We start from the raw sequence: 19017 nt of genomic DNA, 5'->3' as shown, positions 1-19017 counted from the left end.
TTTGAAGAATTTTAACAAACTACACTCAACTGTTAGAACCTCTAAGTGAGAACCTCCATTAAAATTCCAAATAATTTGGGGTAATTCAGTAATTATTCCGAATTCCAAATCATCTGGCAATTCGTTTAACCAAATTTTGTTTCCATAACTTTAAATAAAAAATACGTTTTCCTCAGAAGCTTGTTGATAAAATGAGTACAAAACCAGCCTAAAAGGTTCATTTTCAGCCTTCATCTAACTATACTATTTGATTCTGTCATTCATCCTCGACCTCAAGAAACGTTCTCCCACTGCGGCTTCCTGGACACGACTCTTCCTTTGCTCACATCTCCTTCTCTGAAGTTCCCTTTTAGCCTCCTTAACCACCTTTCCTCTTCTTTCTATCCATTAAAATATCAGTCTTCCCGAGAATTTTATCCTTAGGTTATTTTTTTTAAGATTTTATTTTTAAGTAATCTCTCCACCCAACGTGGAGCTCAAACCTACAACTCTGAGATCAAGAGTCATATGCTCTACCGACTGAACCAGCCAGGTGCCCCTCCTTGGTTTATTTTTTTTTTCCCAAAGTTGGGTGTTTTACATGTTATCTCATTCAATCTTTCAATTAAGTTTTTAGACATTAGTTATTATTCCCACTTTGCAGATGAGAAAACCAAGGCAAGAGAGTTAAGCAACTGCTACAAGGCCACTCAGTAAATATCCAAAGCAAGAATCAAATCCAGACAATAGAGCTCTATAGCTCATGCTGTTAACCAAGGTGTTATCCTTGACACTTTTTCCTTCCCACTCCAGAGCCAATCAATCACCAAGTTCTATTAATTCTCCATTGAAATTATCTTGCAAATCTAACCACATGTCCCTATTTCCCTATCATTTACTTCATTAAGGCCTTTGTCATCTAATTCTTGACTGTTGTAAAATTTTTCAAATTGGTTTTCTTGCTAAAGGATTTTCTTGTAAATCTTCTTTGCAACCTCCAATGAAATCCCTCCAAGGGATTTCCAATTTGTGACAAACACTTCTAACTGTTCCTCAATACCAGTTTTCCCTTCCTTCTGTAGTAATACAGTTTTTAATTGGGTATAGCTAAGGCTAATTTCCAAAACTGCCTTTTACTAAAGATAGTCTTATGACTAAGTCTAACCCATGAGATGTGAGCAGAAGTAATGTGAGGTATGTTCTTTTGTTCCTTCCTACTAGTTGCAATGCAGATTAGGCAGCAAGAGCTGAAATAAGCCATCCTAGACCACGAAGTGGAAGAAAGTTGGGGCCTGGATCCCTGATGATTGTGGAGTCTGGCAATCAAATGATTGCCAGGACAACCCTGAGAAACCTAGTCAGGCTTTTACTTATTTAAGTCACTATTACTTTGAGTCTATTTCTTTCTGTTATATTAGAGGAAAAATTATCTTCACTTACACTGAATTTGGAACCAAATGTGGACTTGCCTTAGCAGCATCTAAAATGTAGAACTGGCTTAGTAAGCAGGCAATAGAGAGAATATTCAAACAAATAACTACTGGCTAGAAAGCCAGTGACTATTAATTTTATGTGTCAACTTGACTGGGCCATTGTGCCTAGATATTTGGTTAAACAGTATTATGGATGTTTCTGTGGTGGTATTTTTGGATAAAATTAAATTTAAATCAGTGAACTTTGAGCAAAGCAGAATGTACTCCATAATGTGTTCGGATCTCATCCAGCCAGTCACATTTGAAGGCCTGAATAGAACAGAAGATTGACCTCCTTTGAACAGGAATTCTACCAGCTAGGATTATTCAGACTTGAACCACAACATCAAATCTTCTCTGGATCTCCAGTGTGCTGACTCATCCTACAGAGTTTGAATTTGCCAGCCTCTATAACTGTGTGAGCCAATTCCTTTAAAAAATCCCTTTCTGTATATATACATACATCCTATGTTTCTCCGCAAAACCCAGATTAATACAGCCAATAACCCTTATTATGCCATGGGATAACATTTAATAAATTCATTGTTTATGATATCTTGGAAGATGGACTACATGCTAAACAAAGCTTATATAACTCTAAGGTGACTAGAAAAAAAATCTCAAAATGTCAGTGCATATTAATGAGAGAAGGCTCAGAAAAGATCCTAGGATTTGGAAGAAGAGATGGAAGGAATACAGCTCTGCTAAGGAAGGCGCTCTGCCTGTAGATTATATTCTAAATCGACAAAGAATTCAATAATTTGGGCCTTGTTAGGGTTGAAAAAGTCAAGAGATTCTGTGCCCCAAAGTAAAGTAGTGATAAAAAGGTATCCCTGAATAGGCAGCTCTTACAGATAAGACTGTGGCCTCAAGCCTTGCTCAAGCACTTCTGAGTAAATGTTCTTATCCAGATAGTGGGATTTAGTCCCAAAATAAAGATGTTTCTCACTCAATAAAATGGAACAAACCTCTGATATACACAATATGAATAAATTTCAAAAATGTTATGCTGAGAGAAAAATTCCAGATAAAAAAGAATGCATGTTGTCTGATTACATTTTCATAGTTTGAGAATAGGCAAAGCTAATCTATTAGTAAGAGAAGTCAGAACAGTGGTTGCCTTTGGTGAGAGAAGCAAATGGATTCTAAGGAAGCACCAGTAATCTTTCTGGGGTGATAGAAATGTTCTCTATTTTGATAGGGTTGTGGGTTACACATGCCTTTGTAACTGTCAAAATTCCCTAAAACGCACATATGGCCTAGTACACACACATGTCGTTACAGATCCAGTGGCTCAACTTGTAGGTGGGGTGGGGGTAAGCTCCTCCAGCAATCATGGGATCTTCCTTCAGCTTCTCTGAATTCTAGGCCACATTCCTATGCAGCTCCATAACGAAATGCACCAGCTATTCTGCAGACCACCCACATCATTAATATCAGATGCTCAGAGGTGATAGGAGACCTATGAAGGTTCTGGTGATAGAAAGACATGGTTCCTCTGTCCTTCTGGGTTATAGTCTGTCTTTGTTCTCCCCCACTTTGTGTGCTGGTTACTAGCCCTGGCTAACTTCAGGTCCCACACCAGAAGTAGGGGCACAATTATATAGAACTTCTACAGATTGTTTAACCAGCTCCCATGATTCAGCAAGATCTAATTCCTGTAAGATCCCTTACATCACTTAGATTCTTCTCTGACCAAACCCTGTCAGTCTGTAATACCTCTGCTCCTTATAGAATGAGACATTGTGTGTAATTAATTCTCAAGTCAAGGAGTTAAAATACATTCTTTGCTTCATCTTTCTAGATGTTTAGCAAGTTCCAATGCTTACATAATTATTTTCCAGTTTCTTTTTGATCAAACTGTCATTCATCCTTCTAGACTTACTTCAAAGTTCATATAACCTCTAAAACTTTCACTGACTTCCCATGGAATTCCTTCCTCTTGTTTTTCCCAAACAATAAATTTTCAGCTCCTTGAAAACATGGTTTATATTACATTCATTTTGCCTTGTTTATATATAGCACAACTGGAAAGTATGTTCTCAAAATATATTTATTAAATAGTGAATGAATGAATGCTACTTAATTAAAAGGTAGGTCAAGCAGAGAACTTTTCAGTGTAAAACAAAAGGAACATATTTCATTGCAACTAACACTCAAAAATTCTGAATAGTGGGGTGGTTCAGTCGGTTAAGCGCCCGACTCTTGGTTTTGGCTCAGGTCATGATCTCAGGATCATGGGATCAAGCCTCGCATTGGGCTCCCTGCTCAGTTCTCTCTCTCCCTCTCCTCCTCCCCCCCATTCATGCTTTCTCTCTCTAAAATAAATAAATAAAATTAAAAAAAAAAAAAATCCTGAATAGCGAACAGCTCAAGCAACCTACAACTCTCACGTTATAGAACAGATGGAAATGTTAGCGGCCAGAGGCTTTATTTGGGAAAAAAAAAAAATAATAAAGTTTTTGCCAACAAGTAATTTATAAATACGAGAAAGAAGATTTTTTTCCCTTGCTAAACGGGTTGTGGATAAACTCCTAAAAGAAAGTAAAATAATCTGTTAATGAAGGTTACTACATAGCAATTGTGGTCTCAATTCTGATTGAGTGGAATAGTTTAGTAACTTTTAGCCGGGAACTTGACTTTCCATAGGGAAAACCATGGTCACCACTTTAAAACTGAGATATGTGGTACTGTGATCTTGTGATTTATAATTTCATATATATATATATATAAAATCATATATATATGGTCTTCATTCCTTTTTCTGGCACAGGGCTCCGAAAGCTTTGAAATTTCCTAAGAGATGAGAGTAACAAAGGTATCTTTTGTTGCACAAATCAGGTGAACTTTTGAACACCAACTAAGGGTGGGCACTGGTTTCCAGAGGCACCAACATGTGACCAGGTTAGAACTTTCAGTCTCACCCTCCAAACCTCTAGGGAGGCATGAGGGGCTGAAGATTTAACAACTGCCAATAGCCAACAATTTAATCAGGCATGCCTATATAATAAAGCCTCCATAAAAACCCAGAAGGATAGGTCAGAGAGCTTGTGGGTTGGTGAACATGTGGAGAAGCTGGGAGAGAGTAACATGCCCACAGAGTGCATGGAGGCTCTATGCCCTTTCCCATATACCTTGCATCTTTTCCATCTGGATATTCATCTGTATCCTTTATCATATTCTTTAATAGAATTGGTAAATGCAAGTAAATGTTTCTCTGAGTTCTGTGAGATGCTCTAGCAAATCAAAACCAACAAGTGGGTCATGGGAACCTCTGATTTATAGCCCATTGGTTAGAAGCAAGGTGACAAACATGGACTTGTGATTGGCTTCTGAAGTGTGGTGACAGCAGTCTTGCAGGACTGAACTCTTGACACTCCGGGTAGAGATTGTCAAGAACTGAGTTAAACTGTAGGACACCCAACTGGTATCACAGAGAACTACTTGGTGATGGTGGGGGAACCACCCCCACCACCACATTGGAATTGGTACCAGAACCCTTTTAGGCACCAAAAATGCCATTAAGACACATTTAAAAATGAAGGTTATTCTGACACTGTTTTTCTGGTAACATAAGAAATTTAAAAGAGAAAGTTAGTGTGGAAGGCAGGCAATCTGATTTAAAAGAAAGAAAATAAATCCAGTCTTTAAAAAAAAAAAAAATTAACCTAATTTGATGTACCAATAGAAATATTTTAATTACTACAAAATAATTTAACAAATAATAAAATGACAACTTTAGCCAATTGTTATGAGTTCACAAAGCTTATATGTCTAAATTGTTCCTTTTTTGTCCCCCCACCCCCAATCCTAAATGTTTAATTCCTCTACATTTTGTCTTTTTTTTCCTCTAAGTATTGCAGGGGTTTCTGTTTGATTTATTTTTCCTTACCATTCCATATTTTTTTTCCATGTTACATTGTTGGCTTCTAGTATTCATTTCAAATTTTTCTACTTTTGCTCCTTTTCAACAGTTCCTATTTCTTTCATTTTTCCATGGCCTGTTCTTTATCACTTCACTCTGTTTTTATCAGTTTACTATTTCTGCTGGTAAACAGCAGTCTGGCGAAGAAAGCAAATACTACTATTATGTACTATGACCAAAGAAAACATTAAGGTGAAAAGTTGAAGCTCATGTACAATCTATCAAATAAATGCAGATTCAAAATTAAATTTCAGGTACCATAAGAATCTAAAACACAGATATTTCTAAGTTGATAGTTACCCAGTGCTATCATCAGTTTTAAAAGTATTATTTTACAAGCCTTGAGGGTACCCTTCACTATGCTCACAGTAAGTAATCAAATTTCTAGATATCAAACTGTTTATTATCAAAGAAGTTCTGTAAATTCAAGATAAAGAAACACGACCGACCGTGCTATTTTCAGAGATGCCATACCCAGCAGCTATTCCTTTGTCAGCCTAAGAAACAAAAACAATGCTGATAATTATCTTCTCTCCACTGGCAGTAAGTTTTTTCCTTGAAGAAGGAATATTTTTTATATGGTATTTTTATATATGGTAGAGCAGAGTGATAAATGATGCTAGCTACTCCTGAAATAGATTATAAGTGACAAGTTTTAACATATTTATTTCCAATTCTACTTGGAAATCTTATGTTTAGTATACTTTCCCACCAACAGTTAATACCTCATTAAGATTGGTATAGGAGGATGGCTTAGGGATTAAAAGCTCTCTGCTAAGACTGAATATAAGAAATGCAGATTTGTGTTGCTTAAGTTAGGAAGAGTGACAACAGATTACATTAGGCCTGCCTTTTCACAGGATCTTTAATCTACTATCAAATATTGTCTCTTCACTCATAAAGAAAAAGAACTAAAAAGCTTTCAAGAAAACCACCAGAATTACTTAATTTTGCCCATGGCAAATGTGCTTATAAATGAAAAGAGATTGCTTATTACTGATTTAAATGATTTTTTAAAGTTTTTTCAAACATTATTATTATTTTTTTTAAGTAACAAGAAATTTTCTTCAAATGACATCCCACAGGTTTAATGAGATGAAGATATCACACCTCTAGCTGGATCTGCTGTGATGAACTAAAAGGCTCTCCTGGTCATCCCTTTCCCTTCCCTCAAGATGGCTCCTACAACAATCCTACAAAATCCCTATGTCTTTACAGAGCAAAGTTTAAAAACCACTATCCTAAATAATTCTTTAGAAGTAAACAACAGGCTGATATAGCATATGTTCTCTGATCACATAAAAATTAAAGACTAATAAGATAACCAAAAAAATCCCCATATGTTTGGAAATAGGAAGCAAACTTACAATAAAAAAGATGAACAAAGTTAAATACTGGATCCTGAAAAGTCATAAAAATTTTACAAGCCTCAGGCAAGACTGATTAACAAAAATAAAACAGAGGACATCATTATAAATCTTGCAGACACTAAAAAGATAATAAGGAGATACTATATACAACTTTATGTCAGTAAGTTTGTAGACTTGGATAAAATGGGAAAATTAGTCAAAAAACAAAACCCTCTTAAACTGGTTCAAAAAAAGAGAGAGAGAGAGAGAACTGTTAAGAGTCCTGTAACTGTGGGGTGCCTGGGTGGCTCAGCTTTATCAGTGGGGAACCTGCTTCCTGCTTCTCCCTCTGCCTGCCACTCCCCCTGCTTGTGCGTGCGCGCTCTCTCTCTCTGTGTCAAATAAATAAATAAAATCTTAAAAAAAAGAGTCCTGTAACTGTTAAAGAAACAACTAAATCAACGGTCAAAAATTTCCCCACAGAACTCCAGGTCCATTATGGCTTCAACTGCAGTTTCTGTCAAATAGTCAAGGGAAAAAAATAATTGCAATTTTCCATACACTGTTCCAGAGAACATAAATGAGAACCCACTCCTCAGTTCATTTTATGAAGCCAGCATAACCTTAATTCCAAACTCTAATATGACTATTTCAAAAATGAAAAATTACAGGCCAGTTTCACTCATGAACACACATGAAAAAATCCTAAGCAAAATATCATACAGAATCCAGAAAAAATTACCTATATATTTCTACATATCACAGAATTATGAGGGGTTTTGTTAAAAATCCAAAAGAATCTATAAATTTTAAACTTAACAAATTTATCAATATTGTGAAATAGCAAGAAATGTCAAAACTCTCTAAATTGATAGGTTTAATGTAATTCCAATCAAAATCCCTACAAGTATTTTATGAAACTTGAAAAGCTGATTCTAAAATGTAAAGATGCAAAGGAATCGAAAATAGCCAACATACTCTTAACAAAAAAAAAATGAAACAAACAAACAAAAGGGAATATTTGCACCTACATATTATGACATTAATGCTATGGTAATTAAGTTAGTGTAGCACTAGTTGGAGGATCTGTAAACAAAGCAATTGAATAAACAGAAATCAGACTGATGTTAATGTGGACATCTGATTTATGACAGAAGTAGCACTACAGAGTACTGGTAAATGGACAGACTTTTCAATAAATGCTGTTGCGGGGCACCTGGGTGGTTCAGTTGGTTAAGCGTGTGACTCTTGATTTCGGCTCAGGTCATGATCTCAGGGTCGTGAGATGGAGCCCTATGTGGGTCTCCGTGCTCAGCTGCGAGTCTACTAGAGATTCTCTCTCTCCCTTTGCCTCTTCCCCCGTTCTCATGTGCTTTCTCTCTCTTTCTAAAAATAAATAAATACATCTTTAAAAAAATAAAATAAAAGCTGTTGGGACAATTAGGTATTCATGTGCAAGGTTAAAAAAAGGAAGGAAAACGGGAAGGAAGAAAAGAAAATAGATTCCTACCTTACACTACTAAACAAAAATTAGCTGAGATGTATTATAGACCTAAATGTAAAAGTTAAAAAATAAAGCTTCCAGAAAATAACACAAGAGATTATCTAAGTTATGGAAATATTTCTTAAACAGGACACAAAGAAGCATTCATCCTAAGGGAAGATAGAGATATAATATATTTAAAAAGCAATAACCTTTCTTTATAAAAACAAAAACAAAAAAACCAAAACACTAAAAAGAGTAAAAGGTAAGCCACCAAGCCACAATATGGAGAAGATATTGTACCACAAAGTCAAAAACTGTGAAGGGACTGATATTTATCTTGCTTGTAAGCTAAAAAGGTAGCATGCCAGTTTCAGGGATGTTGACAGAAGTCATGAAATTCCTAAATCAGTAATGATGGACGGTTAATTACTTACAAAATAATGGCAGCCACGTCAAACAAAATTTGAATCTGCCCTGTTTCACCACTGGTGCCCAGAATATAAAAGGCACTCAATAAATACTGAAAATACAATAAACAGAAAGAATACAGTTAGGGGAGAACTGTCACTATCCTTGCATCCTGTTTCTATGAAGGAGGAGGAGATTCTTCCTCCTCCACCTACAAGGCAGGGATAGGCATGTTGCTGGAGTAAACAATTCAAGACTCTCTCCACCTATTTACTTGAGCCTCTGCAAACAAGGAGAGAAGTAGCTAATGTAGTCAATGAACAGCATCCATTGTTATTATTTTTACTAATGAGTGGAACCAAAATGGAAAAATCACTATTCGTGGAACATCACAAACTCTCTTATTCTCCTGGAACTGCCTGAGCTCTGGCACAACAGGCCCTACCCTTTCACTTTTTTAATCATGTTTCCATGCACAGGATATAAAGGGGGAGGGCTCTTACTTACTGTCCAGAGCTGTCTGGATTAGCCGATTAAATTTCAAGATTTAGATGTGGGACTGGAATAAGGTTTCATCAGAGGCCCCTGGGTGGGGTTTAGGGGTGAGCTAACACAAAGGACTGGATTGTCAAATCAGATTCTCATGAGCCAGATATCTTAGCCATTATCAAGCTTTACTAATAATTTCAAATATACAAGCAATCAAGTGGCATAAAAGAGGCAGGGACATCCAATGTGGCTATCTCAGTCTTGCTTATAGCTCAGAATGTTTTCTAGCTCAGATAATAGATGAGTTCTCTAAGCAAAGTTCACAGGTCACCTCACACAATGGGGAGCATCTCCAATATATCTTAGGGAGTTGAATACTTGTATGACACTCTCCAGGAAGCTGGGCCTCATAAATCTAGATTCTAGGTTGTGTTTATCATGGCAATCCTAACCAGGGATAGTCTGCTCAAAGCATGCCATAAGTAAGAGTTCTCCTCTCAACAAAATTCATTAGTCTATTTACCAAGGAGGTCAGTTATCATCATGTTTAACTGGGTCACCCGCCTTCTTTCTTTCCATGGGACTGCCTCCCTAGAAATCAAGAGAAATGGATCACAGGCCAGCTGCTAACTCCTTCCCCAAAGAGTTATCAAACTCTTGCCTGGATCATTGAAAAGGCTGATATTTTAATCTCCACTAGGAGGTTTTTGTACCTATTTCTTGCATTAATGAGATCCTATCAGTAGAAAGTCTTTGATACTCCTAGCTACCTGAATACATGTGAATGAATGGAGTGATTTAATATGATGTAGCCATTTCAAAAGTATATTTTCAAATACTACTTATTAACATGTTCATAATAAATTAAATAGAAAAAGATAACAAATTATATATCACTATGATTTCTATTATTGTAATTACTATATGCAATCAAAGGAAGTAAGTCAATATAAATTTCTTTCAATGGATGGCTTATTTTCTTCTTTATATTTCTTTTTATATTTCAAATGCTGTATGAGACTACATTATTTCCATGTTAGGAAAAATTATTAGAATAAATATCTTTAGCTTAAATATTTATCTGCTGCTTATTTTGTTAAAATATAACTTGTAAACCCACACCCCATCCTTAACCTGACCAAAGCCTAGTGTCCCCACTCTTGCTACCTCTGTATTCTATTCTGTTACTACACGTTCTTGCCCCATGTTATGACAATTGCCCTGAGAACAAAAAGCATTTCGTATATATTTTAGTATCTGCAGTGCCTAGCAAAGTTCTGATGCAAAATACTTAATAAATGTTGGATAAATTCATAAATGCTGATAAAATCTCATTTTCAAGATTTTATTTCATACTCTCAATCTATATTTGAGATATTTTTAATGTTGAAAATACAACAGCTACAAACTATGGATGTCTCCTCAACCTTTTACAATTCCATTTAATGTGAAGTATTTGGATCTGCACACTCTCATTAAAAAGAAGTGTGTACTTTGCCCAAATTACAGATTTTTAATCTGAGAACCTCTGACTCCTGCCATTTAACTTAAAGAAAAAAAGAAGAAAGAGGAGGAAGAAAAGTATTAGTAGTAGTAGCAGCAAGAGTAGTAGTATTAATAGTGGTTTGCTTTCGTTTTCTGGATTCCAAACATATGACTAAGCATATAATGATAGTATGCAAAGCTAAGTGAATTAGTTGACCTTTAAAAACAAATTATATACATAGCCAAAACAGTGGTGAAATCTTCCATTCTAATAGAACTGTATGTCCAAATATTTTTCCAACATGAACACATCAATATTTTGGTCACTATGATGATGAATGATGAAGACTCACGCTCCATAGTCACTAGGTATCCCTTATCTCAGCTCAAGAGCATGACAGGAGTTGTTGGGGATTTTTTTTTTTTAATGTTTCTTTTAAAACACAGTTCTTGCTGTCAGAGCACCACTTTTTAAGGATAGTTATCTGGATGATTTATACAAATTTTCAAAATGTAACTGAATCATCTAAGCTTCCTTTTTCAATGGGTTCACAAATTGGATTTTACTTGTCAACTAGTGAGAAAAGAAAACCAGAAGGGGTCAGTATTTTAAATGTGATTGATTTTCTCTGAGGAAATGGATGACATGATACATTACTGCAATAACATACCAATATTTTTGTTATAAATCATACTCTTCAGTTCGTGCTTTCCCACCTAAAAATCATGTAAACTTCTTTTGCACAAACACCATGGCCACTTTCTAAAAAGACTACATGTGTGTTATTTTCAGCATATTTTCTCACTCTGTTTTTCCTAATACATTTAAATTAAAATGAAGCAGAGAATCTGATTATGTAGTATGTACATACATAGTATGTAACAGAAATGACTGGTCTCAGAAATTATTTTGAGAAATAAAGTAAAGATATACTTTCAAATGGTACTCCATTAATAGAACTGGCTTATGTTCAATTATTCCTTATAATGTTGTCCCACATTCTTATCTTCTGAAATGGTTTTTGGGAAGATATGTGAGAGAGTTGTATATAATTTTATCTTCATGTTTTATAAGTTAAATAGAAGATTCTAATTTTTCCACTTCTGTATGGATAAATCAAAGAGTCCTCAATAAGTGTACAATGAACTCATATGCTTTGGAATCTCTCTCCTGTCATCATTGTGTCTTCCAAGAAGCTTTCCATGGTAAAAAGAAAAATCAGGTTAGATTACTCTTTTCATGATTATAAACATATATTAATTTTTAAAAGAATTTTAAAAGACTTACATATCTACTAACATTACTCTTTTTCAAAAATATGTAACATCAACAAACTTCTATTATGTTAAAGTACTGAGATGCCTGGGTGGCTCAATCGGTTAAGCGTCTGCCTTTGGCTCAGGTCATGATCTCAGGGTCCAGGGATTGAGCCCCACATCAGGCTCCTTGCTCAGCAGGGAGTCTGCTTCTCCCTCTCCCTCTGCCCTTCCCCTGCTCTGTGTGCACTCTCTCTTAAATAAATAAAATCTTTAATAATAAAGTATCAATTTTAAGTATCACATTCATAAAAACGTGTTAAGAGTAATATTTGGTTGTACAGTATTGTGTGTTTTCAAAAGCTAAAACTGTGAACACTATGCAGACTGCCTAATTAATATAAATATGAAAAATTTCTGGTGAGGTAAATGAATATACAGCCACAGAGGGCATAAAGTATCTTTGAGTACCGTATCTGTCAGCTGACAAATGCAAATACTAGTCTTCAACAAAACAGTACAAAAAGGTTTCCTTATTTGCCTCTCAATTATCCATTCCACTCCTTTTCTCCCTTCTGAGTGCCATCATCTGTCCACAATATCAAGCTAGGCAATATTTGCTTTCTTGCTTTCATTGCTCTTTGCAAATGAAAATAAGGATCTACTATCAATCCTTTATACTTTTGAGTAAAAATCACACATCAATATATTTACTTTCTTGCCTATGTTTGCATTTGAAACCTTTCATTTCTTATTGTGGAATAAAAGGATTACCTTTTGTTAAAGGAAGGTAAGACAATAACTAGGTGAGAAAGATTCCAAAGAAAGTAAGAAATTTCTTTGTATGTGGCACGGTGAGTGATAGAGCTATCCCTGATGAGAAAATTACTATTACTATATATTTCATTTTCTAGGGTCAAGGACAGGAGGTAAAAGAGAAATTGTGGCTGGCATTATCATTTTTTCCTTCATCTTTTCAACTCCCAGACTTGTAGATGTCAGGGAATTAGAACCATTCTCTGTGCCTATAGCTTGGGTGTCCTACTCTTTCCCCATTATCATCATAACCACACAACCAAGGGACCCAAAGTTTCAACTACTTTATTTAGGTGGCTCCCAAATCTCTCACACAGACCAAGCATCAGAGACAGGAAATGGAGAGTAGCTGCTCAAGGAAAAGAATAGGAGATGGCTGGGGTGATGGTCTTCCCCATCTGATTACATAAAAATCTACACCTGTAGTGAGTGAGATGTCAGTTTTGCACCTTGTTAATATGCTACTAAAATGATGTAATGCTAAAGCCATTCCTTTTGGAAAATAAGATGATGGGAGAGTGGAGTGGCCACTAAGGAAGAGGCATAGTTGTTAGGGCATAAGTAGGTGCCTATGTGAGGTTTATATAAATGCATGACCTTTACGACGAGGACTGAAATGCTAAATGAAGTTAAGAGAAATGTATCAATTGGAGGAAAAAAACTAAACTGAAACTAAAACCATGCTTTGGTTATATAAAAGCAATACAAATCAAAATAAATTACAGAAATGCTTTATGTTTATGTCTAATTACTATGCAGCACAACAGTGATTATATCATCTTTGGCAGATTAACTTTGCTATAATTTTTTTTTGGTGCCAATTAAATAGTTTTATTTAAGACATTGCATTTTCCACTTAACAATACAGTGTTTATAAATGCAATGCTTATTTCCTTTCCCTGTGCACGTATTCCATATTCAAGTATCAAGAATGCCCAGTTTATTTACTATAGCAGCTCAACATTAAAACTGCCATGGAATTTGCTACAAATTTGGGTCCTTCGAATATTTTGTGTGGAACAATGCTAGACCTATTCTCAGGTTGGCTTAATCAACCTCTTCGATGGTGGGTCCAGAGGAGGCACCACCAGAGGGAGCAGCTCCACCACCAGGGAAGCCTCCAGGCATTCCTCCTGGCATGCCCCCTGCACTCTGGTACAGTTTGGTAATGACAGGATTGCAGACTTTCTCCAGCTCTTTCTGCTGGTGTTCAAATTCTTCCTTCTCTGCAGTCTGGTTCTTATCAAGCCAATTGATGATTTCATTGCACTTGTCAAGAATCTTCTGATTGTCCTCATCATTGATCTTGCCCTGAAGTTTTTCATCTTCAACAGTTGCTTTCATCTTGCCCTGAAGTTTTTCATCTTCAACAGTTGCTTCAACCGTTGAATGCATAAGACTCAAGTGAATTCTTGGAAGACAGCTTGTCCTGCTGTTTCTCATCTTCAGCTTTGTACTTCTCTGCTTCCTGGACCATGCGCTCAATGTCTTCCTTGCTCAAGCGGCCCTTGTCATTAGTGATGGTAATCTTGTTCTCTTTTCTTGTGCTCTTATCCACAGCAGAGACACTAAGGATACCATTAGCATCAATATCAAAAGTGACTTCAATCTGAGGAACGCCACGAGGAGCAAGAGATATGTCTGTGAGTTCGAACTTGCCAAGTAGGTTGTTATCCTTGGTCATGGCACACTCACCTTCATACACTTGAATAAGCACACCAGGCTGGTTGTCAGAGTAGGTAGTGAAGGTTTGTGTCTGTTTGGTAGGAATGGTAATATTACGCTTGATGAGAACAGTCATGACTCCTCCAGCAGTTTCAGTGCCAAGAGAAAGTGGAGTGACATCCAAGAGCAGCAAATCTTGAACATTTTCAGATTTGTCTCAGGAAGGATGGCTGCCTGCACAGCTGCACCATAAGCAACAGCCTCATCAGGGTTGATGCTCTTATTCAGTTCTTTCCCATTGAAGAAATCCTGTAGAAGTTTCTGAATCTTGGGGATACGGGTAGAACCACCCACCAGGACAATATCGTGGATCTGAGATTTGTCTAGCTTGGCATCCCAAAGGGCTTTCTCTACAGGGTCCAGGGTGCCACAGAACAGATCAGCATTTAATTCTTCAAACCAGGCACGAGTAATAGAGGTATAGAAGCCCATTCCTTCATATAGAGAATCAATCTCAATACTGGCCTGTGTGCTGGAAGAAAGTGCACGCTTAGCACATTCACAAGCAGTATGGAGCGACGAACTGCCCTCTTGTTTTCACTGATGCCCTTCTTATGTTTGCGCTTGAACTCTACAATAAAATGGTTGACCATTCTGTTGTCAAAGTCTTCTCCACCTAAGTGGGTGTCTCCAGCTGTGGATTTGATCTCAAAGATCCCATCTTCAATAGTAAGGATTGACACATCAAAAGTGCCACCTCCTAAGTCAAAGATCAGCACATTCCTTTCAGCACCAACCTTCTTGTCTAAGCCATGAGCAATAGCAGCAGCAGTTGGCTCGTTGATGATTCGAAGTACACTGAGACCAGCAATAGTTCCAGCATCTTTGGTAGCCTGACGCTGAGAGTCACTGAAGTATGCAGGTACTGCGACAACTGCACTGGTAACAGTCTTCCCAAGGTAGGCCTCTGCAATTTCCTTCATCTTCATCAAAACCATAGAGGACACCTCCTCTGGATAGAAACTTTTTGTCTCTCCCTTGTATTCTACTTGGACCTTGGGCCTGCCAGCATCATTCACCACCATAAAAGGCCAATGCTTCACATCAGACTGGACAACAGCATCATCAAATCTACGTCCAATCAGGTATTTGGCATCAAAAACTGTGTTGGTGGGGTTCATCGCAACTTGATTCTTTGCAGCATCACCAATCAATCATTCGGTGTCCGTGAAGGCGACATAACTTGGAGTGGTTCGGTTTCCCTGATCATTGGCAATTATTTCCACTTTCCCGTGCTGGAAGACACCCACGCAAGAGTAGGTGGTGCCAAGATCAATGCCAACTGCCGGTCCCTTAGACATGGTTGCTTCTGTGTGGGCCTGGCTCGGCTTGAGAAGAAAACAGCTGTCTGGTGATCTAGCCCAGCATTCAATGAGAGTAACTTTGCTATAAATTTAATTACAGATTTAAATTCTAAATACTCAGCCCTTCTAATTTAGTGTTTTAAAACAATTATTTGCTGACCTCCTTCTACATACCAGACACCAAATTATGTATTAGCAGTAAAAACAGTAAGACTATCCCTGTTCCCATGGGGCTTATAACAGTCTTGTTGAAGAGAGAGATAAGTACTAGGCAAATGTTAAGCAAAGAAACTGACAATATATTTTTAAATGAAAGTAAGGACATGAAGGGAATATCAATCCCTGACCTCTTCTTATTGAAGCCTTACCCTACACTCCCTAGTCAGAGCTAATTTCTAATGAATCCAGAGTTAGCCAAGAGAAAGGGGAGAATGAGTAAGAAGAACCCTCAATCAAAAGGAACAGGAAATGCCCTGGCCTCAGAAATGACATTGTAAGGTGAGTTTGAAGAACTGCTCCAGTAGAATACAAAGCAAGAGAAGTCCTGAGACAATGAGGCAAATGAAGTAAGAAGGAACCATATCCAAAGACGGCTTGAATATCATACTAAGGAATTTGAAATCTTAATGGTAATGGGAACCACTGCAGAATTTTAAAAAGGAGAATGACATAATCAGATTTACATTTCAGATCAGATTTGCTTTACTGTGAAGAGTGAAGTGAAGCTCACACCTGGAGACATGCAGGGCAGTTAGGAGCCAGTTACAAGGATTCAGATGACAGATGCTGGTGGCTCAGGTTAGACTATTCAGGATGGATAGAACTGGATGGACTTGAAAAATACGGAACAGGTACAACTGAAACATCTTAGCAATTGACTGAGTACAAGAGAAAGGGGGGTTGGAGGTGGATTTCTGACTTAGGCAAATGTATGATGGTATGGAAATTACTGAGATACAAAAGAGAAAAAAAGAGGTAGATTAGTGGGGTTTCTATTTGATTTTTTGTTGTGTTGATTTTGGGGGGGACAGAATAGCATTTGAAATTATGAGTTCTTCTCTTGACAAACTGAGTTTTATGTGTCCAAGGGGCTTCCAAATGGAGATATGTCAGAGATAACTGAATATATAGGTCTGAGGCTAGGGAGAAAGATCTGAGCTTAGATACATACTTGGGAGGTAGCGTCTTGTATCAGTTGAAGCCATCAGATAAATAGAGAAGAGAGCAAACATCAGCAGCCTAAGGAAACCCAGAAATTATGGGATGAGCTGGTTAAGGGTAAATTAAGAAAATAAGTAGGAAGAAAACCAGGAAAGCATATGATCAAAAAAATCAAGGGAAGAGAATACTATGAGAGAGAACAAGCAGGGGCGCCTGAGTGGCACAGTTGGTTAAGTCTCCGACTCTTGGTTTCAGCTCAAGTCGTGATCTCAGGGTTGTGAGATCGAGCCCTGTGTGGGACTCTGTGCTCAGCATGAAGTCTGCTTAAGACTCTCTCTCTCCCTCTGCCCTCCCCGCAAATAAATAAATCTTAAAAAAAAAAAAAGAGGGAACATGCAGTCAATAAAGTCAAATGCAATAGAAAGTATAAACTGGTATAGCTATTTTAGAGAACAATATATCTAAAATGTTTGATTCTCAATTCCACTTCTTGATATTTAATCAAGAAAAATGTTAGGATCATGTCCAATGAGACAAAGGATGGTTTGTAAAAGTAAAAAAAAAAAAAAAAAAAAAAAAGGAAATAATATAAGTATTCAAAAAATAGAGGATTAATAGAATATGATAGATTGATTCTATTTAATATTTCACAAAAGTTGAAGAGAACAAAGTAAATCTATAAGGAAAAAACTAAGAAAAATTAAGTACAAAAAAAGCAAGTTTCAGAACAATATATACACAGTGATAGCAATTATTTTTAAATGAATTTCTCTATGCACACATAATTGTAAAAATCGCTAGAGAAAAAGTTTGGAAATTTTTTTGATTTGGTAAGTCCACACAAGTCCACTAAACAAGTCCAACAGATAACTCAGTAAAGAAAGCTGGTATTTGGTTGGGTCCATGGCCAAGAGGGCCTTTTGCTTCATTTTTATTATTTGAGCTTTTTACAATGAAAATGTTTCCTTGTAATAGTTATATAATAAAATAGATTTTTAAAATGCTATCAAGAGATCAAGTAAAATTAAAACTGAAAAATATTTGCCAATTTAATAGATCTTTAGTAACCTTAACAAGCATAAATTTGGAAGAATAAAGGGAAAAGAAAATAGATTACAATGAACTGAGACAAAATGGGAGGAAAAGCAACAGAATATAAAACACAGAAAGCTTGGTAATGAACAGGAAGAAAAAGAAGTGAAGGGAGGATTTTTCATGAGAGAGAAAGAAAAATGATATTCTCAGAAAGCCTGGTTGCTTAATCACAGTTTAAAAAAAAAATTAGAGGTCACAAAGCTAATAACCCATCATAAAACTTATTGTCTGTTACAAGGTGTAAGGTCAACAATGGCAAGGCCCAGAGTAGCTGGAATAATTAACTAAGAAGCCAGATCGAGAAAATTTAGGTGAGAAAGAAGTCTTATAGCAGGATCTATGCAACATGCCAAAGCTAATAATCCAAAAGGTAGAAGGGGAAAGGTGGTATAAAATTCTCAAAATATCTTAGGGTTTAGTAGATGAAAGGCTGACACTGGAAGCATATAAATAGTTTAACTGCCAGATGAGTAACGTTTAGAAGAACCCTCTGGTAGGTACTACCTAGAACAGCCATATGAGCTGATTTCATAATCTGGTACAAGAACAAGACTACATATTAGTTGGTTGTACTACTTAGGTAATGGCATGTATTGATTGCTGTGTATCAATCAGAAATTGGAAGTAAACCACGTTGTCAGAAGTGCATAAAAAATGTTAATCATTATCATTCCACATGTAAGAGGTAACAAGTGATAATACATCATTAAGTTATATTTTAAAATATTCCAGAGAATTTCTGTTCTGCATTGAACAACAGGAATTACTTGGGAGTAGAGTATAAGTAGAAATCTCTTTTGAAACCAGGACAGAATGTCCCAAAATGCCTCTGTTCATAAGAAAACCAGGTATCTCTTGGTGGTCACATGCTTCTGGAAAATTCTTCAAGGGGAGGTAAGTGCTAACAATGAACTACAACTTCCTAGGAGGCTGACTCATCCAAAACAATGTATCCATTACCAAAAACATACATCTTGGTCCAAAGCTACTATTATGGGGGACTGTTCAGGTTCTGGTGAAAGAATAGGGTGCTGAACACTAGGTTTTTTTTTTTTTTTTTTTTTTT

At 36.6% G+C, this 19017-nt stretch overlaps 2 protein-coding genes across 4 annotated transcripts in view; both read right to left on the bottom strand.

Annotated features, from left to right (window-relative positions):
• The window catches only part of NSUN3 (NOP2/Sun RNA methyltransferase 3), a 51785-nt gene that overhangs the window by 13901 nt on the left and 18867 nt on the right, over window positions 1-19017 (bottom strand). The gene's annotated exons all lie outside the window — the stretch shown is intronic.
• Window positions 13486-16941, bottom strand: LOC116633757 (heat shock cognate 71 kDa protein-like). Its single transcript, XM_032406356.1, is given in 4 exon segments — window positions 13486-14010; window positions 14051-14550; window positions 14553-14906; window positions 14909-16941. Coding segments are annotated over 4 exon segments (1935 nt in total). The 5' UTR covers window positions 15693-16941; the 3' UTR covers window positions 13486-13713.

The sequence above is a fragment of the Phoca vitulina genome, unplaced genomic scaffold (assembly GCF_004348235.1).
Source record: "Phoca vitulina isolate PV1807 unplaced genomic scaffold, GSC_HSeal_1.0 scaffold8, whole genome shotgun sequence".
NCBI lineage: Eukaryota > Metazoa > Chordata > Mammalia > Carnivora > Phocidae > Phoca > Phoca vitulina.
Note: the sequence above shows the minus strand (reverse complement) of the source record. Positions and strands in the feature narration are given on the sequence as shown.